The sequence below is a fragment of the Palaemon carinicauda genome, chromosome 30 (assembly GCF_036898095.1).
Source record: "Palaemon carinicauda isolate YSFRI2023 chromosome 30, ASM3689809v2, whole genome shotgun sequence".
In the NCBI taxonomy this organism is placed as follows: Eukaryota; Metazoa; Arthropoda; class Malacostraca; order Decapoda; family Palaemonidae; genus Palaemon; species Palaemon carinicauda.
Window position 1 is genome coordinate 29,723,923 of NC_090754.1, and position 26,159 is coordinate 29,750,081.

Genomic DNA, 26,159 nt, shown 5'->3' on the forward strand with positions numbered 1-26,159 from the left:
TTCCTTTATAGACCAATGTCTAGATGTAATGTCCATTTGTTAAAGAAACTGATAAAAAATTCTCATGTCTCACTGGCAAATTTCCCTTGCATATTCAAGCGTAAACTAGTGATACCAGAGCATTAATCACTGAGGTCAATTTTGTTAAGAATTTATCATTTGGAAGAGTTCTTGCAATAGATCTAGGAGAACTAGCTGTATTTCCTGACCATTATTTGAACAGTACCTTAAACGAATTCGAAAACGTATTCCGTCTTGGTCCAATAATTTTGGCATGTGATATGTTGAAGTAATTGTATTGGTAATTCTGTATTACTTTGATTTCATTACAGCTAATCTATTATAACTCGAATGTTGCTGAATCATAACTAAAAATGAGTCTGTTAAGTTAAAATATATCAAGTTCCAAAACTGTTTGCAGTATTGATTTACTCTATCAAATCGTATTCAAAATTGCAAATAACTCTTAACACACCTAAACATAAATAAGTATGCTTGCAAGATACTAAAGTTTCTTTGATACAAAAAAAAAAATAAGCTTTCAACAAAAACCAAGAAATTAAAAACTTACTTTATAAAGTTCCTGTGGGCAGTGATCTGGACGTGGAAGTAAACGACCAGTTGCATAAAGCTGCCGAACCTCTTCCATATCTGCACCTATCTCAAAGACAAAAACTTACATAAGGTCCATATATGGTAATTATAGTAAACGGATTATAATCAACATTATAATTCTTATAGAATGTTTTACATTTACACAATATAATATTCTGAATTGTACAAGTTGTCAAAACATATGATGTATACGGACATCATTGAACTGTAATAACGGGGATTTTGACCTGGGAAAATCCCATTTCTGGGTTGGTGCTGTGTGTTCTCCAAGGGCTTCCCTTTGAAAGGCTAGAACAGGACATCTAAGGATATAAATACCACAAAAATATTGACAACTCCTGGTCTAGGGACAATGTATCACCATGCAAAGCTGACTCGGTGTGTGTATATAAGAGACCTTCATGTTCAGACACACTAAACTTGACAAAGCACCAAGTTGCTAAAATTCATCTGCTATGAGTGATACCATTACAACATCATCACCTCACAGAAAATATAAAACAATTGGCCCACTCCCCATCCCACCAAATTCCAGTATTGGGAAGACTGTCCCACTTCTTCCCCGTTTGGAGAAACCTGCTGCTGGCCCCATGGGTGCTGACTGTGGTCGAAGAAGATTACCAGATCCTTCTAATTTATATCCCATATCAAGGTAACCAGTTCCATTTTATCATTATCATTATCATCAATTATCAATTATCATTATTATTATTATTATTATTGTCAGTAGTGGGTTGACCAAGGCACCAACCACCTGTTGAGATACTACAGCTAGAGAGCTATTGGGTCCTTTGACTAACCAGACAGTACTACACAGGAGCCTTCTCTCTGCTTACAGCTCATTTTCCTTTTGCCTACACATATATCGAATAGTCTGGCCTATTCTTTACATATTCTCCTCTGTCCTCATAAATCCGACAACACTGAAATCACCAAATAATTCTTCTTCACTCAAGGGGTTAACTACTGCAATGTAATTGTTTAGTGGCTACTTTCCTCTTGGTAAGGGTAGAAGAGACTATTTAGCTATGGTAAGTAGCTCTTTTAGAAGAAGGACACTCCAAAATCAAACCATTGTTCACTACTCTTGGATAGTGTCATAGCCTCTGTACCCTGGTCTTTCACTGTCTTAGGGTAAAGTTCTCTTGCTTGAGGGTACACTTGGGCAATCTATTCTATCTTATTTCTCTTCCTCTTGTTTTTTTAAAGTTTTTATAACTTATATATGAAAGATTTATTTTAATGCTGTTACTGTTCTTAAAATATTTTATTTCAATTGTTAATTACTTCTCTTGTAGTTTCCTTATTTCCTTTCTTCACTTTGCTATTTTTCCCGTGGAGCCTTTGGGTTTATAGCACCCTGCTTTCCAACTATGGTTGTACCTTAGCAAGTAATAATAATAATAATAATAATAATAATAATAATAATAATAATAATAATAATAATAATAATAATAATAATATCAATATCACTTATTATTATTATCAATAGCTAAACTACAACCCTAGTTGGCAAAGCAGGATGATATAAGCCCAAGGACTCTACCAATGGAAATAACTTAATGAGGAAAGGAAACAGTGTCCTCAAGCAATACAGTAAAACCTCTAATTCTACTACTAAAAATGGCAAAATTCCAGAGAAGGATGTGATAGAAGATGTCTTAAATCCCTCTCCATGGTTTTACAACTGGTTATTTCTGGTACCCAGAGGCTCCCAGGGTTGGAAATCTGTTCTAGATTTCTCAACCCTTAACAATTCACAGTGCTCACAAAGTTTTCAATGGAAACACACTCAAGATTCTGGCAGAGATCAAACAAAAAGACTGGATGTTCTCGATAGACATCTTGGATTCATATTTTGACGTTTTGAAACATCTTGATTTGAGAAAATAACCATTAGCTCGCACTTCCTTTTTTAAACATACATATTTTTTAAAATGGCAGCTGGAAACATGCAATGTTTTGTATTTAAAATTCTTTTGTGACTATAATGACCAAAATGGTATCAAAATATAAATTATTTGGGTAAAAAAATTCAATAAAAGGATGCGATACACTGAAAAAATGATTGTTTTCTCATTATCATATACAATGCTCTTACAACATGCCTGTCCATGCAAACAACACAATTGATATATAAAGAATAAAAAACAACTTTGAACGTTTTAAATAGCTTTAGTAATGTTCATTTAAATTAAAATACAGTGTTGTAGTTAGTATGTCAATAGTGTATTAAGATTCATAATGATTTGTTAATAGCCTGAGGCAAATACTGGAGACAAGTGTTTTGTCTAGGGACTATCCCAACTCTGAGAGCATGAACCTTTACAATCACAAAGACACATACAGAGCTGCTTCTGCAAGCAGCATTTACAATGTGCCTTTTAGTCTATTTTACATTTGAAAATAAGTTCATACTCAAAGAATTAATTGCAACAGTTTTCTGTATATAGGGAAGAAGACTTTCCCTAATTTTTCAGAATTCTTATTCATTTTTTAGTTACTCCTATGTTGCTATCAATTTTTTTGGGCTCAAGCCATGACGTCCTGATGGAAGGTTCCTTCAGTAGCTTCCTTGGGTATATTTAACTACAGGGATATTCCCAGAGAATTAAACTAAAGGTTATCACAGAATTCTAACTTCTGGTGCGAGTACCCTAAAGGTTTCCCTCTAGGATATCGTATATCAACAGGGGACACATGTATTAATACACCACACAGCTATCTGCACCCCATATAGAGTTAACACTTCGATATGGAAAGGTGGAGAATAACTGGGGAGCCGTTCCACAGTTACACTCGTCCGTAGCTGCTTTTGGTACTCGAAACGTAAACAAACGGGCGCCATTGCTAAATGACGTCACGTCCGTCCTCATCCTGAGGCCTGTAGCCCCTTGCTTTGGTCGGATTTCCCTTTGTGTGATTTTCATCGACTTACATCGCCGTTATGTCGTTACCTTCAGCCTCGCCTTCTTCTGGAAAGTTGAGTACCAGGTCCCAGTATTGTTTAAATAAGCTCTAGCCGTAAAGTAACTTTTACTTTTCGTAAAATATTGTGTTTTGTGGCGGAGCTGTGCCGATCCCGGACGCGCCATTTTATGGCGTCGCTGTTCATATCGCATGCCTTATTTAGTTAGCCAGAACAGCCTTATCCGGTCTCTTAACTAATTAATATTATTAGTTATTTAGTCTTCATAGCTAGGAATTACTTATATCGTGTTTTAGCGCTCATCTGACTCGGTCGCCGTTCGACCCCATACTAGATCGCTAGCTTAGCCCCTAGGCTGGATAGCCTAGTGCTTGTGTTCATGCATGATATATACCAGTGTTCCTAGGTTAGGTTATGAAGATTGTGGCATTATTAAACATACTGTTAACTGTGATGTAAGTGTTTTCGCCTTCGGGGACCATATAGGGGACCGGGTTGATTGCGTATCTTTCCACCCTAACCTAAATGTAGGAACCGCTATATGCTCCCTAATCCCCTGCCTGCGGGCATTCCCTCTGTGTGGCCATGCTTTCCCTTCTATATAAGGGAATCTTGTCTACAAACAGAGTATTTATCGCTTCTCTGTCTACCCTAAGGGAATGATAACCCCTTAGGGTTGTGACCGAGAAATAAGGATCGGCTCTGCCCTTCCTCAGTTGCACCTGGTTGGGTTACTCCTTCCTCCCTGCAACTTGCGATGTGTCTTTCAGCTTACCTAGCCTAGGAGTTAACCCTCCTTCTCTAGGTTAAGCTCTGGGGGTTGATTCTGTTCTTTTATAGTTTGAGACTGTACTCCTGTACCATTCTCATTCTGGTTACCTAACCTAGGTTAGGGAGCATTCTCCCTTTCCTTGGTGGCCGTTATTGTACAGAGCCTCCCCTATAGAAAGACCCCTCATCTTCTCCCTCCCCACCTATCCCTTTGGTGTAGGCTTGCCTATACACATCTGTCCTTAGTCCTACAACTCCTCCCTTGGGTGGAGTGGTAGGGCTAACTTGTTCTCCTGCTGAGCTGGCCGCTCTGGTACACATACCCTTCATAGCGTTCTATGGGGGTAGTCGCCGGCAGCGGTCCGGCCGGCGGGGGTTTCCCCCTCTTGAGTGCCCTCTAACCCTCCCTTGGGTTACCCCAGGCACCCGGCCGACTGCCGGCCCCCTGCCGCCGGATGCTAGGAGTATCTACTCCTATCATGAGTGCACTCTCTCCGGAGGGATGCCGGAGGGGTATGTGGTCTTACTCCTCCCATCCCTCCTTACCTTTCTCTCCGTCTATCCTGGTGCCGGTCCCTTGCCGCCTCCACAGCCGGTGATACCGCCTTGCCTCTGGTGACATTCTTTCATAAGATGCCCTCCCCCCTCTCAGACGTCAGCCTTCCGTGTGCCGGAGGCTGCCGCCTTCCGTCGGCATACAGCCGACGTCCCACCAACCATTTTACCTAGTAACAGCTGGCTGACCCTCCGTGCCGGCGGTCTAGGTATACAACCATATGCTTATCTATCTTATGAATTGATCCAAGCTCACCAGGCCGTCAGCCGTCGGCTGCCGGAGCCGCCGCCTCCTGCCGGCGACCCGCCACTGTGCCGGCGGTCGCCACGATGGTATTATATTTTAGATACTCAATGTGTCTGTCTTGATGCCTTCCACCCTGCAGGACCGGCCTCCGGCATACCGTCGGTCTGCCGGCACCCCCTGGAAACGTTAAGGGACATGCAACCCTTCTCATACCTGCCGACAATATGCCGACAGCCAACATACTGCAGCCAGATGGCTTAGCCACTTCCACATATAGGTATTGTCTTACCCTTGAAATTGTGGCTGTGCTGTCTGATTGCACATTGCAATATTCCAGCATACTCTGTGTGTCTTCGCGGAGCCGATTGCCGGAACCCATATCTAATAAGGGGTTTTCTCTACTCCCCTTCTACCCAGGGATCTGAGTGGTCTCAGTCCCTGCTACAACTCGCGGGCAATTTCTGCTAGAGGCTTAGCTTCTACTCACCACGGCTTATCCATATGGATTTCCGTTAGGCCACAAAAGAAATTGCCTACTGATAAGGTTACGGTAACCGACTGGGCGGGATTCACAAGTATGTGTCTATCTACTTCCTTTCCCGCTCTCTACTCTCAGGCATTATAATACCTTATGAATTATTTTAATGCTTAAAAACTTAGATTAAGTTATCTTAATTTTAGAGTAATGTAAGTCATTCTTATGCCTTCCATGTACTCATGATCTCTTTCTTTTACAGGAGGAGTATATGAAGTGCGAAAGCAACTTTTGTGGAGTGAAGCGCCCGGACTTCTACGGGCACAAGGCGTGCCGGACCCACGCCCCCTGCGCCGCCAAGAGAGGCGACCTGAAATACTGGGACCCGCAGCACTGTACAGTCTGCAAGAGTCGTTTGGTCGAGGCGTTCGACGATCCTCCTTCAGCGGAGGCAAGGGACAACGCTCGAGAGAAGCTACGCAAGTGGGTGCATGGTTTCCAGAAGAATGCCACCGGACCGTATCTCGCCGGCGAAGATTTGAGGGCCTTGCTGTTTCCAAAGGCATCTAAAGACTCTGTGATCCCCAGTGATCAGATCCCCACCGTCCAACTCGTGGTGGAACCTGATATCGTCATGGCCCAGTCCATGCATGAGTGCCACTTGGATTCTGATAACGTGGAACGTATGTCGGAAGTGTCGGAAGAGACGGAGAAGAACCTCATGGGCAAGGAGCTCGACTATGAGGAAGATCAGGTGGAATATCCTGATTCGGAGTCCGAGGTCGCTCCCACTCCTACTCCCGCAGCGACTCCTGCACCGTTCGAGGAACCTGTTCCTTCGACTTCCGCCACCCCGGACCCTCTTCCAGCGGGCACTCAGGAGGTCTTCAAGATGCTTGAAGCCCTCATGGAAAGAAAACTTTGAGAGACCCATGAGCAATTCCGGTCTACCCTAGCGAGTTTTAAACAACCGAAACGGATTTCGGTTAAGGACCTCCCCTCTTGCTCCGATACTAACCCATGGAGATACGCCGAGCATATGCCGATCACAACTGGTAGGATCTTCATCAGTGAGAAGGTCGGCTCTATCTTGTTGGAAGAAGTGGAATTCTTCCCGAACTTCGAGGCTTATCCGGACTGTTACGTCCGGCTCAGGTCCGAACCAGCCTCAAAAGAAGAGACCGAACCGAAGGAAGTAATCGTGTTCGACCTCGCGAAGGCCCAGGCTATGCTAGCCAGTGCGGTGAAGAGTAGGGGTTTCACCAACTCCAAGATGCCGGCGCTCAGTAAGAAGCACCCAACCTTCGTTGCGCCGAATGCTGCGACCTTCCCCTTTATAGAAAAGGCCTTCACAGCAGTCTTGAAAGCAGTGGAGGAAGGGAAACCTTGCCCTGCACTGGAGGAGTGTAGACCCTTCTCCCTTACCGTTCCTCCCGATGATAGGCACTGGAAAGACGTCCAGTCAACCTTCACGGTGGGGAAGTTAGAGCCTGACGTAGCCGGTCGTCAGTTCAATGAGGACCTCCCAAGGCTAAATGATCACTTCCTTCGTAGGGAACAGGATACGAAGAAGAGGCTTGCCGCATCGCTGTCCCTCCAGGTACAGCTTGAACTCATGGCCGGGGACACTAGAGTCCCGAACTTTTACATGATCCTAGCCAAAACACACTTGGCAACGGTGACTAAGGACCTGTACAGCTTCATTAAGGCTCGCAGAGCCTGTCGTGAATTCGTGTTTGCCAGCGCGACGGTAAAACACGAACCCCGGAGACTGATTTCCTCCAATATCTGGGGTAAATATCTCTTTCCCTCCTCCCTGGTGAAAGAGATTGCAGACAAGGCCGCCACGGAGAACAGGAACCTTCTCCACAAGTGGGGCATGTCTAGAAAAAGGAAATCCTCTCAGGACGATGGCCCTCAACCTAAGAGGAAGTCCCAGAAACCGAAACCCAGTAACGTCAACAGAGACGGCAGTTTCCGGGTTCCGCTACTCCCCAAGTGGCAGCACAGCCACAGCAGACCCTTCAGTTGGTCCCCCAGCCGGTGGTGTCGTAGTCACCGGTCTTTACCCCTGCATTTGAGCAACATGCTTTCGTCCCAGAGGTAGGGGCTCAAACAGAGGTTCCGGCAGAGATTCGTCTCGCCGCCCCTCCAGAGGCAGAGGAGGAAGGGGAGCTAGCGGCCGAGGTGGCAAACCCTCGGGACACCAGAAGCAATGAAGTGCTTCCGGTGGGAGGAAGACTCCGCCAATTCCAGGATCGTTGGACCTTCTATCCCTGGGCACACAGCATCGTCAAGAAGGGACTAGGCTGGAGCTGGACGCAACCACCCCCAGCCTTTCAGCAATTCTTCCAACAGTCAACCCCCCTCCTGGAAGAATACATCCTAGAACTCTTGAACAAGAAGGTGATCAGGAGGGTAAAGTCAACCAGGTTCCAAGGGAGACTATTTTGTGTTCCCAAGAAGGACTCCGACAAACTCAGAGTAATTCTAGACTTATCCCCTCTCAACAAGTTCATTGCGAACAACAAGTTCAAGATGCTGACTCTCCAACAAATAAGGACCCTTCTGCCTCAAGGGGCCTACACGGTCTCCATAGACCTGGCGGATGCCTACTGGCACGTTCCAATGAATCATCACGCTTCCTCCTACCTAGAATTTTGACTCCAAAGGAAAAGTTACGCCTTCAGGGCCATGCCCTTCGGGCTCCATTTTGCCTCTAACCTGGACAACGATTCGTGCCCTCTAAAAGACCTGACTCAAAAAGTTATCTTCCATTTTGCTCTCGCCTCGGGAGCCCGAGTCAGTGAAATAGTGGCATTGTCAAGAGACGAGGGTCATATCCTGTTCGCAGATACAGGAGAACTTACCCTCTTCCCTGATCCGACGTTTCTCGCAAAGAATGAACTACCCACCAAGAGATGGGGCCCTTGGAGAATCTGCCCCCTGAAGGAAGATGTCTCTCTATGCCCAGTGGAGAGTCTTAAGGTCTATCTTCGAAGAACTTCAGACTTCGGTGGAGGACAACTCTTCAAAGGAGAAACATCGGGTAGTGACCTATCACTGAAACAACTAAGAGCGAAAATCACCTACTTCATTCGCAGAGCGGATCCTGACAGTACACCCGCAGGTCATGATCCTAGAAAAGTCGCGTCTTCTCTGAATTTCTTCCAGAGCATGGATTTCGAAAGCCTCAAGAGCTTCACAGGGTGGAAATCGTCGCGCGTTTTCTTCAAGCACTACGCGAAGCAAGCGCATGAAGTTAAACATTTCGTGGTAGCTGCAGGTAGTGTTATGAAACCTGCCGTTTAACTCTGCATAGAACAGCGAGTTACTTGGGACTTTAACTCTACGGGTGCCTGTGTTGACCCTCGTGTGATACATAGTGATTTCATGGACACTTAGTGTTTTTAATACTGTTCTTATCAAGGTGAAATGTCATAGACTTCACATGAGTGCCACATGCTCTAGAGCATGATGTGTTTTTCTTTGAAAAAGACTGACGTTCCTCTGGAACTTGTGTTTCTAAAAGTGAAATTTCTTTCAGATTCAAGATTGAAGTCTTTTATTTTCTATGTACATTATTCTTTATTATTGTAAATTAACTTTACACTTATTATTGCAATTGTTATCACAATAATCTGCAATCTATGAAATAAAATGTCTATTTTATTACATGTGAGTCTCTCTCCGCTCCTATTATTATTATGAAATATATGATTGTCATAGTTTCATTTAACCCCTTCCTTTTGAATAAGAAGAATACAGTAATATAAATTTACTTGTATTATATACTCACTCATGCTGTGTAGTATTCCTACCTGAATACTTACTTTCATCCTGCCTTCGAGACCAGATTGATCTCTCCTCCAAGGAGCGTAGTGATTAATTATCACTTACCTATGCTTGATAATATTCCTACCCGAATATTAACCTTCTGTCTTGTCTCCGAGTCCTTCACGAACTCTCCGCAGGGTGAGTAGCCCTTCGATGATCACTTCGGGATTTTGGTATGATCCGCCGGGACTTCTCTGCCAGGGGGGCAGGAAGCTGGATCCCCATGGAAACTCTAGCGAGGACACATTACATACCTCTATTCGGAGCCCTTGGCACTTACTTTAAAAAAGGGGAAATTTTCCACGATACATTAATTCTCTGGTACACTTCCATCAGGACGTCATGGCTTGAGCCCAAAAAACGGATTTTGAGCGAAGCGAAAAATCTATTTTTGGGTGGGATAGCCATGACGTCCTGATGGACCCTCCTGTCTATTCTAGTCCATCCTTTCAGGCCCCGCCCTGTCCTGCTGTATCATGGAGATTAGCAAGGAGCTGGCCTCAGGATGAGGACGGACATGACGTCATTTAGCAATGGCGCCCGTTTGTTTACGTTTCGAGTACCAAAAGCAGCCACGGACGAGTGTAACTGTGGAACGGCTCCCCAGTTATTCTCCACCTTTCCATATCGAAGTGTTAACTCTATATGGGGTGCAGATAGCTATGTGGCGTGTTAATACATGCGTCCCCTGTTAATATACGATATCCTAGAGGGAAACCTTTAGGGTACTCGCACCAGAAGTTAGAATTCTGTGATAACCTTTAGTTTAATTCTCTGGAAATATCCCTGTAGTTAAATATACCCAAGGAAGCTACTGAAGGAACCTTCCATCAGGACGTCATGGCTATCTCACCCAAAAATAGATTTTTCGCTTCGCTCAAAATCCGTTTATCTATCATTTCTAATTAGGGTTCCTATAATATACTTTCATCCAAGATCATAACGATGTTTTCACTCATCTGCAATAAATATTTTTCTAACAAACCCAAAAAATCATTCAACAATAACCAATTTCAATTCCCTTGTTTATCAACACTTGGTTTACTTTGAAATGGAACGATGGCCGAGATGCTTCACTCAAGCCTGTTTTTCAAATTGAGTAAGACAAACAGCTTCCTTTCTTGTGCTTTTACAGACCGGTGATATTTGTTTAGGTAATAGAAATGGTTCTAACTCAGGCAGTAGAGTACTTCAACCATATTCTTCAATACAATGTCCAGGGCTTAGGCCTAGACTAGTCTCTAAAGCTAGGGCATGGCTAGTCTCTAAACGTAGGCCATAGCTAATCTCTAAAACCTACTCAGACCTTTGGATTAATGAAAAACCCATGAACACCTAGGACATACCCCAAAAGGCCTATCATATCTCCTTTCCTTGTACTCTACAGTATCTATAGAATGTATCCTGTCAGTTATCAACAGGTTCAGGAAAGCTCAGAGGGGAAAGATGAATCTCGAAGAACTCAGGTGTGAAGTGATTTTATGTCTGTATCCAAACCCATACATTCATCATCTAATGACAGAGAAGCTCCCACCCATGTGTTATAGACAAAAGAATTTTTGGACCTTGTCCGTTGATGGTCTTACCACATTAAATAAGTCAACAAAGAAACTACTAAGCATCAATATCAGTTACAAAATTTCAGGAGTCCTCTACATATGAACAGAATCATTCCAAGATTGAATGCTGAAGTTGAAAAGTTCTCCAATTCCAACATGGTTACTCTCTATCATTTCAGTCAGTTGGTCTTGCTAGCACTGCTGGGCTAGTCTACATATGTATCATGAATTTATACAGCTTTTTCTACCTAATTGAATATTCGTAAGATTCAAAATATTTGTAATACTGTATACTCAACTTCTCAAGATTATGAAAGTAGTAAAGAAATATCTACTAATACCACAGAGGCTTTTATGATAAGAATTTGTAGCCTATATATCTAGAATAATCTTTGGCATTACATCTGCAATTGAAGAGCATACAGTAATTAAATTTAGTTGAAAATCTTATAGCAGTCATCTAAGGATTTGAGATTCAAGCTCCCTACAGATAATCTAATTGCATTGGTTTTGTTCATATTACACTTCTTGAAAAGCTTGGCTATAAGCCAAGCCTTATGATACAGGTTTATATTTGAAGATGGCTGTCAAAACCCTCTTTGCATTTATTAATGTTAAATTGAGCAAAATGCATTACGAGTTGTAAGCCTTATCTGGGAATGTTGGTTTTGTTTTTTAATTTAAAGCTAATTTAATAATAAGGTAAGAGTGCTTCCCCTATTTAAAGTTAAAAATTAAAAAGTGAAAAAGCTAGATAAAGGATTGTACCCAATACTCGTTAAACAAAATGGTGGGAAAGATTATGAAAATAGATATTATTCCCAATTAAAAGAGTTAAAGCATATTTGGCAATAAATACTAACATCATAATTACGAATTCTAATCTCACTAAAGAGATTATTTTATTTTATAGACCAATGTCTAAATGTAATATCTTTTGTTAAGGGAACTGACTGACCATTATCCCATCTCAATGGATGAATTTCCCCAACCCATTTTACAGGGTTTAGTGCACGAAATCAGAGAGTGAGTCACTGTGGTCAGTTTATCTGTGAATCTATCTTTAGGATGAGTTCTCGAGACAGATCTATGGAAAACTAATTATATTTGCCGATTACTGTTAGAAGAGAGCCTTGTAGAAAATTGAAGACATATTTCATCTAGGATCAGGGGATGTATTCAAATAATTGTACGGGCTATTTTATATTACAATGATTTAATTATAACTTTTCTTTGATGAAGGAGTTATCTAATTGGAAGACAGCCTGTGAATAGTAGTTTTCACACGCCCATGATGTATACACGACACTCACGAGGTGCTCACGCGAGGGTAGTAACCTCTGCATTCCATGCTTTTATTTTTCTCTGGTATATTTGGAAGATTTATATCAGAAAAGGTAGAAAGAAGGACTTTTCACCGGGCATCACAGGTCTCTACCCAGAAATAGATTTTTCCTTCGTCAAAATCCCTTATCTATTACATCATGAATTAAGAATAACATTTGTCATTGAATCATAACTTCAAATGAGTCTGTTCAGTTAATGCCTCTCAAGTTCCAAAACTGTTTGTTTAGCTTACGCTGTATCACATTGTATATCTAATGATCAACGATTGCTTCATCTTTGAATCTATTTCTAATGTATTCATTACTGCCTGTCAAGGTAAAATATTTCTTTGGTTTTCTATATCAATCGATATGATTGCTCAGTGATTATTGGATAATTATTTCAAAAAACATACAAAGCTGACCTTATGGTAAGGGTTTCCTTTATATTTTTACGATTTTATTTGTTTAGGTATTAGCCTAGATAAAATAAAGACTTTTGATTTAATTTGTGAAACGTAAATTTTGATTTGAGTTGTTTGTGTGTATCACTTATTGTGTGCCTTGTTCTATTCATAGAAATAGAGTTATTTTAAAAACAAAATTTATCATTTTTATACCTATGAATATAACTGGTGACCCAATCTCCTCTCCACTTATGAGGTGACATTTACCTTTGGTGATTGAGTCAAATTAAATGTGTAAAATTATTTGTCTCTTTCCTAGCACTAACCCTCGGCAACTGCCATGGCCGTCTGCCTCTTCCCAGCAATGAAAACTTTTGTTCACTAATTTCAAAGAGGGAAGGTGCAAAGGGGGGGGGGGGGCATTCTTTATTATATCTAGAAGTTGTCAAGTTAGTCCATTCACTTAATAACTTGTATCATTCAGAGGTTTTCGGCATCAATGACCTTACATGTCAGGATGCCAAAAAACTTTCAATCAATCAATCAATCATTCAGAGGTTAAGTATGGAAAAATAAATTTGAGTTTAAAAATTATCTTATCTTTAAAATGCCTACATCAGCTGTTATTTAAGAAAACATCATAATTTATATTTTTGCCTATAAAATGCAATTACTACACAAAGAACAGCCATTCCTAGATTATTTACTTTATTGCTTCTCTCTCTGACCTCCATACTTGAGAATTCTTGGTTTCAGTTTTTGTAGGTTTCTATAATGATTCTATTTCTAGATGGATGGATGGATGGGTGGATGGATGGATGGATGGATAGAGATATAGATATATATATATATATATATATATATATATATATATATATATATATATATATATATATATATATATATATATATATATATATATATATATATATATATATATATATATGGATAAATATCAACATAATATTGTGCTCAAATAGAAATAAATTTCTACCTCATACAGTACTTGGGATCGAACCCTAGTCCCTTCTAATGAAAGGCCAGGTTGCTTCCAACCATGCCACCAGAGGCACGATTGGAAGTGACCTGGCCTTTCATTAGAAGGGGCTAGGGTTTGATCCCAAGTATGAGGTAGAATTTTTATATATATATATATATATATATATATATATATATATATATATATATATATATATATATATGTGTGTGTGTGTGTGTGTGTGTGTGTGTGCACTGAGGTATATATTAATTATAATGCAATTATTACCTAAAAGAATGTCTCTAAATTCCTAATACTGTATCGGATTATTCCATATGCCATATACCCATCCCAGGATGACTAAATTTGGTCCATTTCAAAGTAATAAATAACTTGCTAGTAATACCTGGAAGAGGAGCTACACCAAATGAAAATATCTGCCACAAGGTTGTGCTGAAAGCCCAAATATCAGTCGTGTTGTTGTTTATGGCCAAAGAAGGCTGGGCATGATGCTCACGTGGAATCCAATGGATGTCCTGCTCAGTGTATGTTACCAATCCAGGATCACCAAGTTTTACCTGTAAGTGTGGGAAACATTAATGAAAATATTCCCAGAAATCTTAGGAAGTAGAGGGATTATGATTACAATGTTAAAATTTTTATTAAAACCTCTCCTTGTAGTAAAAAACTGGTAAACAATACTATATGCATTTTTTAAGAGAATAAAATTACTTATCGACATGCTAAACTTGTCTGCTTATTCAATTTCCTTAGGATGAAACATATTCCAAATGATGAAATATTCTGTGAAATATGATATTTTAATTATAAAATAAATTTTTGAATATACTTACCCGGTGAATATATAATAGCTGAGCCTCCGGCGGCTCGACAGAAAAACACACAAAAACTCGCGAGCGATCGCTATGAAGGTTGCGGGTGTGCCCACTAGCGCCAACTATCGGCCAGATACCGCATCTATATGTAAACAGACCCAATTTTTCTCATCCCGCTGGGTCTCTATCGGGGAGGAAGGGGGGGGGCCTTTAATTTATATATTCACCGGGTAAGTATATTCAAAAATTTATTTTATAATTAAAATATCATTTTTAAATATTTAACTTAGCCGGTGAATATATAATAGCTGATTCACACCCATGGTGGTGGGTAGAGACCAGAGTTAATTAAGTTTACAGCGTATATGCTTAGAGTTTTTGACAGTTATATCATAACAAAACCCAAATATATAAAGGTACCTGGTAAGGAAGTTGACTTAGACGATTACTCTGCCTTATTAGTCTGTCTTCCTCACGAAGCCCAGCGATCCTCTTAGGATGCTGAAAGACTCCCAGGAGCTGAAGTATTAAGGGCTGCAACCCATACAACAGGACCTCATCAAACCCCTAATCTGGGCGCTCTCAAGAAATGACTTTGACCACCCGCCAAATCAACCAGGATGCGAAAGGTTTCTTAGCCTTCCGTACAACCCAAAAAACAATATTAAAAACATTTCAAGAGACAGATTAAAAAGGATATTGGAATTAGGGTAATGTAGTGGTAGAACCCTCACCCACTGCTGCACTCGCTGCAACGAATGGACCCAGTGTGTAGCAGTCCTCGTAAAGAGTCTGGACATCTTTTAAGTAAAATGACGCGAACACTGACTTGCTTCTCCAAAAAGTCGCGTCCATGATACTTTGCAGAGATTTATTTTGCTTGAAGGCCACGGAGGTTGCTATAGCTCTAACTTCGTGCGTCTTAACCTTAAGCAAACATCGGTCTTTCTCATTCAAGTGAGAATGAGCTTCTCGTATTAAAAATCTGATAAAATATGACAAAGCATTCTTTGACATAGGCAATGATGGTTTCTTAACTGAGCACCATAATGCCTCAGATTTACCTCGTAATGACTTAGTACTTAGTACGATCTAAATAGAACTTAAGAGCTCTAACAGGACATAATACTCTTTCCAGTTCGTTGCCTACGATCTCTGATAAGCAAGGAATATCAAAAGATTTAGGCCAAGGACGAGAAGGCAGTTCATTTTTGGCCAGGAAACCAAGTTGAAGTGAACAAGTGGCTTTTTCTGTAGAAAAGCCGATGTTCTTACTGAAGGCATGAAGTTCACTGACCCTTTTAGCCGAAGCCAAGCACACTAGGAAAAGTGTCTTGAGGGTGAGATCCTTCAGGGAGGCTGAATGTAAAGGCTCAAACCTGTCTGACATGAGGAACCTTAGGACCACGTCTAAGTTCCATCCAGGAGTTGCCAAACGACGTTCCTTAGAGGTCTCGAAAGACTTAAGGAGATCTTTATTGTTGGAAAGATCTAACCCTCTATGTCGAAAGACCGAAGCCAACATGCTCCTGTAGCCCTTAATCGTGGGAGCTGAAAGGGAGCGAACCTTTCTCAGATGCAAAAGAAAATCTGCGATTTGGGCTACAGAGGTACTGGACGAGGACACAGATGCTGACTTGCACCAGTCTCGAAAGACTTCCCACTTCGACTGGTATACTCTAATGGTAGAAGCTCTCCTCGCTCTTGCAATCGCACTGGCTGCCTCCTTCGAAAAGCCTCGAGCTCTTGAGAGTCTTTCAATAGTCTGAAGGAAGTCAGACGAAGAGCGGGGAGGCTTTGATGGACATTCTTTACGTGGGGCTGACGTAACAGATCTACCCTTAGAGGAAGACTTCTTGGAAAGTCTACCAGCCATTGAAGTATCTCGGTGAACCACTCTCTCGCGGGCCAGAGGGTAGCAACCAACGTCAACCTTGTCCCTTCGTGAGAGGCGAACTTCTGCAGTACCTTGTTGACTATCTTGAATGGTGGGAATGCATATAAGTCCAGAAGAGACCAATCCAGTAGAAACGCGTCTATGTGGATTGCTTCTGTATCTAGGACTGGAGAGCAATAGATTGGTAACCTTTTGGTCAACGAGGAGGCAAAGAGGTCTATCGTGGGTTGACCCCAAGTAGCCCAAAGACTCTTGCCCACGTCCTTGTGGAGGGTCCATTCCGTGGGTATCACCTGACCCCTCCGACTGAGACAGTCTGCCAAGACGTTCAAGTCCCCCTGGATGAATCTCGTCAACAGGGAGATGCCTCGATTTCTTGACCATAAGAGAAGGTCCCTTGCGATCTCGAGCAGCGTGAAGGAGTGTGTGCCTCCTTGCTTGGAGATGTACGCCAAAGCTGTGGTGTTGTCTGAGTTGACCTCTACCACTTAGTTTCGAAGAAGCTTTCGAATATCATCAAGGCCAAGTGGACTGCTAATAGCTCCTTGCCGTTGATGTGCATGCTCTTCTGACTTGAGGTCCACAGACCCGAGCATTCCCGACCGTCCAGGGTCGCACCCCAACCCAAATCCGACGCGTCTGAGAACAACACGTGGTTTGGGTTCTTGACTGCTAGGGATAGTCCCTCTCTCAGACTGATATTGCTGTCCCACAATTTCAGGCATGCCTTTACTGGTTCGGAGACTGGGAATGATACCGTCTCTAACGTCTTGTCCTAGTTCCAGTGAGAGGCTAGATGGAACCGGAGAGGCAGAAGGTGTAGTCTCCCTAGTGAGACAAACTGCTCCAGGGATGAGAGAGTCCCTACGAGACTGTTCCAACTCCTGACTGAACAAACGTTCTCTTTTCAGCATTAGTTGGACTTCAAGCAGGGCTTGTTCTATTCGGGTGGCAGACGGAAAAGCCCGAAAAAACTGGACTGCGAATCTCCATCCCCAAATATAGAATAATCTGGGATGGGATCAGTTGGGACTTTTAGGTTGACCAAAAGTCCCAACTCCCTGGCCAGACTCAACGTCCAATGTAGATCCTGCAGACAGCGAAGACTGGACGATGCTCTGAGAAGCCAGTCGTCCAAGTACAGGGAGGCTCGGATCCCCGATAGATGGAGGGATTTTGCCACATTCCTCATGAGCCTCGTAAACACGAGAGGAGCAGGACTGAGGCCAAAGCACAGGGCTCGAAACTGGTACCCCACATTCCTGTAAACAAACCTCAGAAACGGTTGGGATTCCGGGTGTATAGGAATGTGGAAGTATGCCTCCTGAAGGTCGAGAGAGACCATCCAGTCGCCTTCCATTAATGCTGTCAAGACAGCCTGGTAGACTTCATCGTGAAGTTTGTCTTGACAATGAACACATTGAGCGCACTTGCCTCTTACGTACTCCTGCAGTGAACATGGCTGCCAGATCATTGGAGCCATCCCTGAGGAACTTGTTCCTGCAGAGAACGTGGCTGTCAGATCATTGGAGCCATCCCTGAAAGCCTTGTTTATGCATGACATAATTGTACAGCAAAACTTCAAACGCTCGAAATAAAACTCCTAACAGGAGATGGTCTAGCTCTGAAGTCGACCATAAAATCTTGGAGCGTCTCATAGCCAGGCGCCAGGGAGAGTCTATGAGGTTTGAGAAGTCTATCTGGGCAGAGGCAGGAACTCCCAAGCCGAGAACTTCTCCCGTGTCATATCAGACTCTCGCTCTATAAGCCAGCTTAAAAGTAGGGAAAGCAAAGGCTGTCTCCCCCAAACTCCTCCTGGTGATTAACCAGTCGCCTAGCAAACGTAAAGCTCTCTTAGAAGAGCGAGAGAGCACTAGCTTAGAAAACAACGGCTTCGAAGTAGCTAGGCCTAGTGTAAACTCTGACGTTTAGGCGAACGAGGAGCAGCAGTTACAAAAAGATCCGGACAAAGATCCTTAAAAATCAGCATGATTTATTTAAAGTCCATAGAGGGCTGAGCAGCTTTAGGCTCCTCTCCGTCTGACAGAGTCCTCAAGGGAATATCAGTAGGAGGGGGATCAGCAACTTCCTCATCTGAAGGAACCTTGTCCGACAATAGCCGAGTCTCAAGCAAGGGAGAGACCTGCCGTGGTGGCAATGCTTGACAAGCAGAGTCCACACGCAAAGGAGCAACAGTATCAGTCAAGGACGCTATGTCATGTAACTGCTTAAAGGACTGACCAGTAACAACAACAGGTGCGGGAGGACGTTCGACGTCAACTCGAGACTGCCTTGACTGCTTAGACTGAGCAGTCAAAACAACTCTTGACTGCGGTGCTTGACGCTCAACGTCAAAACAAGTCAACTAAGCTGGTTGGTGAACGTCCTGAACGTCAACAAGAGCAAGTGGCAGCGGCTGAACGTCCACAAGCGGCTGAGAGTCAACACGGGACTGCATCGAGTGAGGCTCTACAAAACACGATTGACGTGACTTTGTAACGTCAATGTCAACAGGACGAGCAAAGGCTCGTTTGGGCGGCTGACGGCCAAGATCTCGATCAGCTAAGCGGCGAGGATCATCGTGAACCTGCTCAACAGAATAGTCCTCCATAAGAGAGGCAAGCTTATTCTGCATGTCTTGCCATACAACCCATTTAGGATCAACGGGAATGGTTGCGGTAAGAGACGAGGGTAACGTCTGTGACTGCAAAACCTTGCCTACAAAAAGACTCACGGAGCCTGTGTTACGCTTTTGTTTAGGCGGCGAGCAGTCTTCCGATGACTGCATAGGGTCAGAGCTGTCCTAATGTTTACAATCAGGACGCTGGACCTGTCCTGAAAGGACTGACTTTCGCTTAAAGGGCCTCGAAACCTTGTTCCACGGTTTCTTATGCGAAAAGCCTTCGGATGACGAGGAAAAAATTGTCTCGCTCGTCTTATGGTAGGGGCGGTGTTGATGAGACACGCCTGAAACCATAGAGGGAACGTCTGTTCGCTGATCAAGTCCTCTCGAACCCATAAGTCGTACGACATTACTTCTCCCCTGGGCTTGGGAGCTTGCAAGAGGTCTCGGACTAGGCGAACGACAGGCACGAACAGACGAACCCTCAGTTGCAACACTGATAACACTTTGCGCAATTATCACTTTATCACTACGATTTTCTGTTTTTGCACTTACTTCACTGAAATAGAATTTTTCAACAATTCACATTAGGTATGAATAAAACTGATTTCTACCTGAAGCACGCAATTCTACCCTCATCAAAAGGTTATAATTGCGAAATCAGTCGTATAATGTAAGCACATTAATACAAGCAAAAAACAGTAAACATATATTAAGATAAAAAGATCAGTGGCTGGGAAGGAGACTAAACACTAGTTTATTCAAAAATGTTATTTTTATTAATAAAATAAATTTTTGAATATACTTACCCGGTGATTATATAAGCTGCAACTCTGTTGCTCGACAGAAAACTCTACGTTCAAAATACGCCAGCGATCGCTATGCAGGTAGGGGGTGTACATCAACAGCGCCATCTGTCGAGCAGGTACTCAGTACTCAATGTAAACACAGAACCAATTTTCTCCTCGGTCCACTGGGTCTCTATTGGGGAGGAAGGGAGGGTCCTTTAATATATAATCACCGGGTAAGTATATTCAAAAATTTATTTTATTAATAAAAATAACATTTTTCAATATTAAACTTAGCCGGTGATTATATAAGCTGATTCACACCCAGGGGGGTGGGTAGAGACCAGCATTACTTGTTTACAGACGGAAGACTGATGCCAACATGCTTCTGTAACCCTTGATAGTGGGAGCTGAAAGAGATCGTTCTTTCCTCAGATATAAGAGGAAGTCAGCTATTTGAGTTACAGAGGTACTGTTCGAGGATACGGATACTGACTTGCACCAGTTCGGAAGATTTCCCACTTCGATTGGTAGACTCTAAGGGTGGATGTTCTCCTTGCTCTAGCAATCGCTCTGGCTGCCTCCTTCGAAAAGCCTCTAGCTCTCGAGAGTCTTTCGATAGTCTGAAGGCAGTCAGACGAAGAGCGTGGAGGCCTTGGTGTACCTTCTTTACGCGTGGCTGACGTAGAAGGTCCACCCTTAGGGGAAGTGTTCTGGGAACGTCTACTAGCCATCGAAGTACCTCGGTGAACCATTCTCTCGCGGGCCAGAGGGAAGCAACTAGCGTCAACCTTGTCCCTTCGTGAGAGGCGAACTTCTGCAGTACCTTGTTGACAATCTTGAACGGAGGGAATGCATATAGATCTAGATGTGACCAATCTAGTAGAAAGGCATCTATATGAACTGCTGCTGGGTCCGGGATTGGTGAGCAAAATATTGGGAGCCTCTTGGTCATCGAGGTTGCGAAGAGATCTATGGTTGGCTGGCCCCAGGTGGCCCAAAGTCTCTTGCATACATCCTTGTGGAGGGTCCATTCTGTTGGAATTATTTGTCCCTTCCAACTGAGACAATCTGCCATGACATTCAAGTTGCCTTGGATGAACCTCGTTACTAGTGATATGTCTAGACCTTATGACCAGGTGAGGAGGTCCCTTGCGATCTCGTACAATGTCAGAGAGTAGGTCCCTCCTTGCTTGGAGATGTACGCCAAAGCCGTGGTGTTGTCAGAGTTCACCTCCACCACTTTGCCTTGAAGGAGAGACCTGAAGCTTTTCCAGGTCAGATGTACTGCCAGTAGCTCCTTGCAGTTGAAATGCATTGTCCTTTGACTCGAGTTCCATAATCCCGAGCATTCCCGACCGTCTAATGTCGCACCCCAGCCTACGTCCGATGCGTCCGAGAAGAGAACGTGGTTGGGAGTCTGAACAGTCAGGGGAAGACCCTCTCTAAGGTTGATATAGTCCTTTCACCAAGTCAGACAAGACTTTATCTTTCCGGAAACCGGGATCGAGACCGCTTCTAGCGTCTTGTCCTTTTTCCAGTGAAAAGCTAGATGGTATACAAGAGGACGGAGGTGTAGTCTTCCTAGTGACACAAATTGATCCACGGATGACAGTGTCCCTACCAGACTCATCCACAGCCTGACTGGGCAGCGTTCCTTCTTCAGCATCTTCTGGATGGATAGCAGGGCTGGGGGCTGATCGTCTTGTTCAGCAACATCCTCATCAGAGGGTTCCTCATCCGAAACTGATGAGGAAACGGCAACGGAGTGGGCAACGTCTGACTCGCTGAATCCGGTCGTACTGGTGGATGCGTGACGGAGCCGGACGCAATATCATGGAACTGCTGCACAGTCTGTGAATTGTCAACAACCATGGGTGCGCGAGGAAGTACAGCGTCAACCCGAAACTGTCTAGACTGTCTGGGTTGTGCAGTCAACACCCTACCGGGTTGCTGAGGTTGACGCACTGCGTCACAACAAGTCACCTCTGCTGGTTGTTGAACGTCCTGAACGTCAACAACCACCTCCGAGCGTCGCTTAACGTCAACGTGCGACTGGCAACCCACACTGGGTCGCATCGGTGGAGGAACCACCTCAACTGGCAGACGCGAGTAGGTTACCTCAGCGTCAACAGGGCGCACAACCGACCAGTTGGAAGGTTGTTGGCCAGAAGGAGGAACCACCTCAACTGGCAGACGCGAGTAGGTTACCTCAGCGTCAACAGGGTGCACAACCGACCGGTTGGAAGGTTGTTGGCCAGAAGGAGGAACCACCTCAACTGGCAGACGCGAGTAGGTTACCTCAGCGTCAACAGGGCGCACAACCGACCGGTTGGAAGGTTGTTGGCCAGAAGGTTCTTCTCCACATTTAAGTCCTCTATCAAGGACGCAAGCTTGGACTGCATGTCTTGCAGCAAAGCCCATTTAGGGTCTACGGGAGCAGGTGTGGCAACAGACGGGGTTAGCGACTGAGGCGGAACCATTTACCATCCCTGAAAGCCTTGTTATGTGTGACATAATAGTACAGCAAAACTTCAAAGGCTCGACAAAAGTTGAGAAGTTGACCTGTAAACAACTTGGAGCGTCTCCTGGCTAGGCGCCAGGGCGAGTCTACCAGAATTGAGAAGTCTATCTGGGCAGAGGCATGAACTCCCAAGCCGAGAACTTCTCTCGTGTCCTATCAGACTCTCGCTCTATAAGCCAGTTTAAAAGAAGGGAAATCAAAGGCTGTATCCCTAAAACTCCTCCTGGTGCAAAAACCAGTCGCCTAGCCAACGTAACGCTCTCTAGGAGAGCGAGAGAGCACTAGCTTAAAAACAATGGCTTCGAAGTAGCTAGGCCTAGTGTAAGTTCTGACGTTTAGGCGAACGAGGAGCAGCAGTTACAAGATCCGGACGAAGATCCTTAAAAAATCATCATGATTTAATTAAAGTCCATAGGAGGCTAAGCAGCATAAGGCTCCTCTCCAAATGACAGAGTCCTCAAGGGAATATCAGTAGGAGGGAGAACAGCAACTTCTTCATCTACAGGAACCTTGTCCGATAACAGCTAGGTTACCTCAGTGAGTCTCTCACTGGTGCATTAGTAGCAGACCAGAAGGCAACGTCATGTAACTGCTTGACAGTCTGTGAACTGTCAACAACTGAACTGTCAACCACAACAGGTGCGTGAGGACATACAGTGTCCACTCGAGACTGCTTTGACTGTCTAGACTGAGCAGTCAAAACAACTCTAGAATGCGGAGGTTGACGCACCGCGTCAAAACAAAACAACTTAGACTGTTGTTGTACCTCTCGAACGTCAACGGAAGGTTCCGTGCGTTACTGAACGTCAACATGCGGCTGGCAGGGTACACTGGAACGCATGGGTGGCGGGACTCTCTCAGCTGGAGTGCGGCAGAAGGTCGCCTCAGCGTCCAGAGGACGCACAACCGTGGTTGGTTGTAGGCTAGAGGTTGGTGCAGTGTCAACCTTCTCCGCACGAAAGTCCCGCATCAATAACGTTAACTGAGACTGCATGGTCTGCAGCAAAGACCACTTAGGGTCTACAGGAGCAGGTGCGGCAACAGACGGTGTGACTGCCTGATGCGGTACCGCTTTGCCTCTCTTAGGAGGTGAGCAGTCGTCGGAAGACTGCAGCGAGTCCGAACTGACCCAGTAGCTACAACTGGGCCGTTGGACTTGCGCGGAAAGGACCGACTTGCGCTTAATAAGCCGCGAGACCTTGGTCCATGGTTTCTTACGAGAAACCTCTTCCGCAGACGAGAAATAAATGGGCTCTCTCGTCTTTGTGTGGGTGGGGCGATCTTGGGTAGATACGCCCGAAACCACGGAGGGAAAAAACGTCTGTTCGTTGATCAAGGCCTCTCGAACCCATAAGTCGTTCGACATTACTTCTCCCCTGGGCTTGGGAGCTTGCAAGAGGTCCCGGACTAGGTGAACGACAGGCACGAACAGACGAACCCTCGGACGCAACACTGTAACACTTTGCACATATCACTTTATCGATTTTCTGTTTTGCACTTATTTCACTGAAATCGAAACTTTTACTGATTTCTAACTGAAACACGCAATTCTACCCTTCATTAAAAGGTAATAATTGCGAAATCAGTCGTATAATGCAGCTCATTAATACTAGCAAAAAACAGAAAACATATATAAAGATAAAAAATTCAGTGGCTGGGAAAGAGACTAAACACTAGTTCAAATAAACTACGTTTACAATCTCTCACCGCACATAGCCTGGGGACAAGAATAAAACCCTAGAAACGTTTTACCTTCTTCCCCGTACAGCGACTAGGGACGAGAGTAACACGAGAACAACGTTACCCGCTTGAACGGAACGTTTTCTCTCCTCTCTCTCCCTCCGTCTCTATCTCTCTCTCTCTTTCTCTCTTGATTTCGCACCTAAGAGAAGAGCCCAATTATATATCGCCAAAAAAAACATGTTATTTGACTAAAGGAAAAAACTGAAAGGTTTTCCAAATAAAATGTTCCTTTAATTTAGAATTTAAAACATTTAAGCTAAGAAAGAAAGAACAAAATGTCAGAATCGATTTACTCTTACTGCAAAGTGAAACCGTGATACACTCTCTCTCTATCGTAACGATAGAGCGCATGTTGAACGTCCTGAACGTCAACAACTGCGTAGTCTAAAAAACTAAACGTAGTTCATCTTTGAAAACAGTACGAAGACTATCAAAGAAATTCTTTCATAAAACATTAAATTTAAAAAGTTTTAAATTCTTTAAAGGCTAAATACGATATAACGGGCTCAACGTTGATTAACTTCGGTTCCAAGTTAGGACCGCCTACTATCAGGAAAGGTCGCATATAAACAAAACATAAAAATTTATTTTTTATATGTTTATAATAAATGGAAAGTTAATCGAAGAGGCCTAATAAAGGCGGAGAGATATAAAATATATAGATCTATAACGTGTTAAGCAAAATTACTAAAAACCTAAACACACTTCCGTCTAAGGGAAGGGTCGGCCATTTAAAAGTGAAAGAGAGTCCATACTCTCTTTGTCACCATAATTAAATCTATCCAAAACGAGTTTCAAGTTTTGAGATGAAGATAAAACACCTGCATAGCGAAAGCTCAAAACCAGAATAGTGTACTTCACCAAATAGTTGTGAAAACAAATCCAGTTAGTAACAGCGAATTAGTAGGTCTTGCCGGTAGCCCGACAGAGAGAAAATTGGTTCTGTGTTTACATTGAGTACTGAGTACCTGCTCGACAGATGGCGCTGTTGATGTACACCCCCTACCTGCATAGCGATCGCTGGCGTATTTTGAACGTAGAGTTTTCTGTCGAGCAACAGAGTTGCAGCTTATATAATCACCGGCTAAGTTTAATATTGAAAACTACGTTTTCAATCTCTCACCGTACAGTGCCTTGGGACCAGAATAAAAACTAAAAACGTTTTATCCTTTCTCCCCGTACAGAGACTAGGGACGAGAGTAAAAAAACTGACTCGAGAACAACATTACTCGCTTGGGACGAGAATAAAGATCGGAACGTTCTCTCTTCCTCTCTCTCTCTCTCTCTCTCTCTCTCTTGATTTTGCACCGAAGAGAAGAGCCCACTTACCTTTCGTCAATAAACAGGTTATTTGACCAAAGGAAAAAACTGAAAGGTTTTTCAATTAACAAGTTCCTTTAAAATAGTATTTAAAACATTTAAGTTTGAAAGAAGAATGAACAAAACGTCAGAATCGATTTACTCTTTCTGCAAAGTGAAACCGTGATTCTCTCTCTCTCTATCGTAACGATAGAGCGCAAACTGCGTAGCATAAATAAACTAAACGTTAGTTCATCTTTGAAACAGTACGAAGACTATTCAAAGAAAATCTTTCATAAAATATCTACTAAAAAATATTCATTTAATAAGTTTTAAATCATTTGCTCTGTAAAAGTTATTTACGATTGAAAGGGCTCAACGTTGTTTAACTTCGGTTTCCAAGTTAGGACCGCCTACTCTCGGATTAGAGGAGGAATAGGAAAGGTCGCCTATAAACAAATCATTAAAATTTATCTTGATGTTTATTATAAATGGAAAGCTAATCGAAGAGGCCTAATAAAGGCGGTTGAGATATAAAATATATAGAGGAAAATCTATAATTAATTTATAACGTGATAAGATAATTGCTAAAAGCCTAAAACACACTTCCGTACTAAGGGAAGGGTCGGCCATTAAAAGTCAAAGAAAGTCCAAAAAACAATCCAAAGTCATCAAAAATTAAATCTATCCAAAAACGAGTTCAAGATTTAAGTTGACGATAAAACACCTGCACTGCGAAAGCTCAAACCA

General features: G+C 43.1%; 1 protein-coding gene across 1 annotated transcript in view; it reads right to left on the minus strand.

The window, feature by feature from the left end:
- The window catches only part of hop (tyrosine-protein kinase hopscotch), a 243,615-nt gene that overhangs the window by 133,241 nt on the left and 84,215 nt on the right, over positions 1-26,159 (minus strand). The window contains exons 13-14 of the mRNA XM_068353566.1: positions 14,106-14,277; positions 572-657 (exon numbers count right to left, since the gene is read on the minus strand). Of these exons, the coding sequence (XP_068209667.1) occupies positions 572-657; positions 14,106-14,277 (258 nt within the window). The remainder of the gene's footprint in view (positions 1-571; positions 658-14,105; positions 14,278-26,159) is intronic.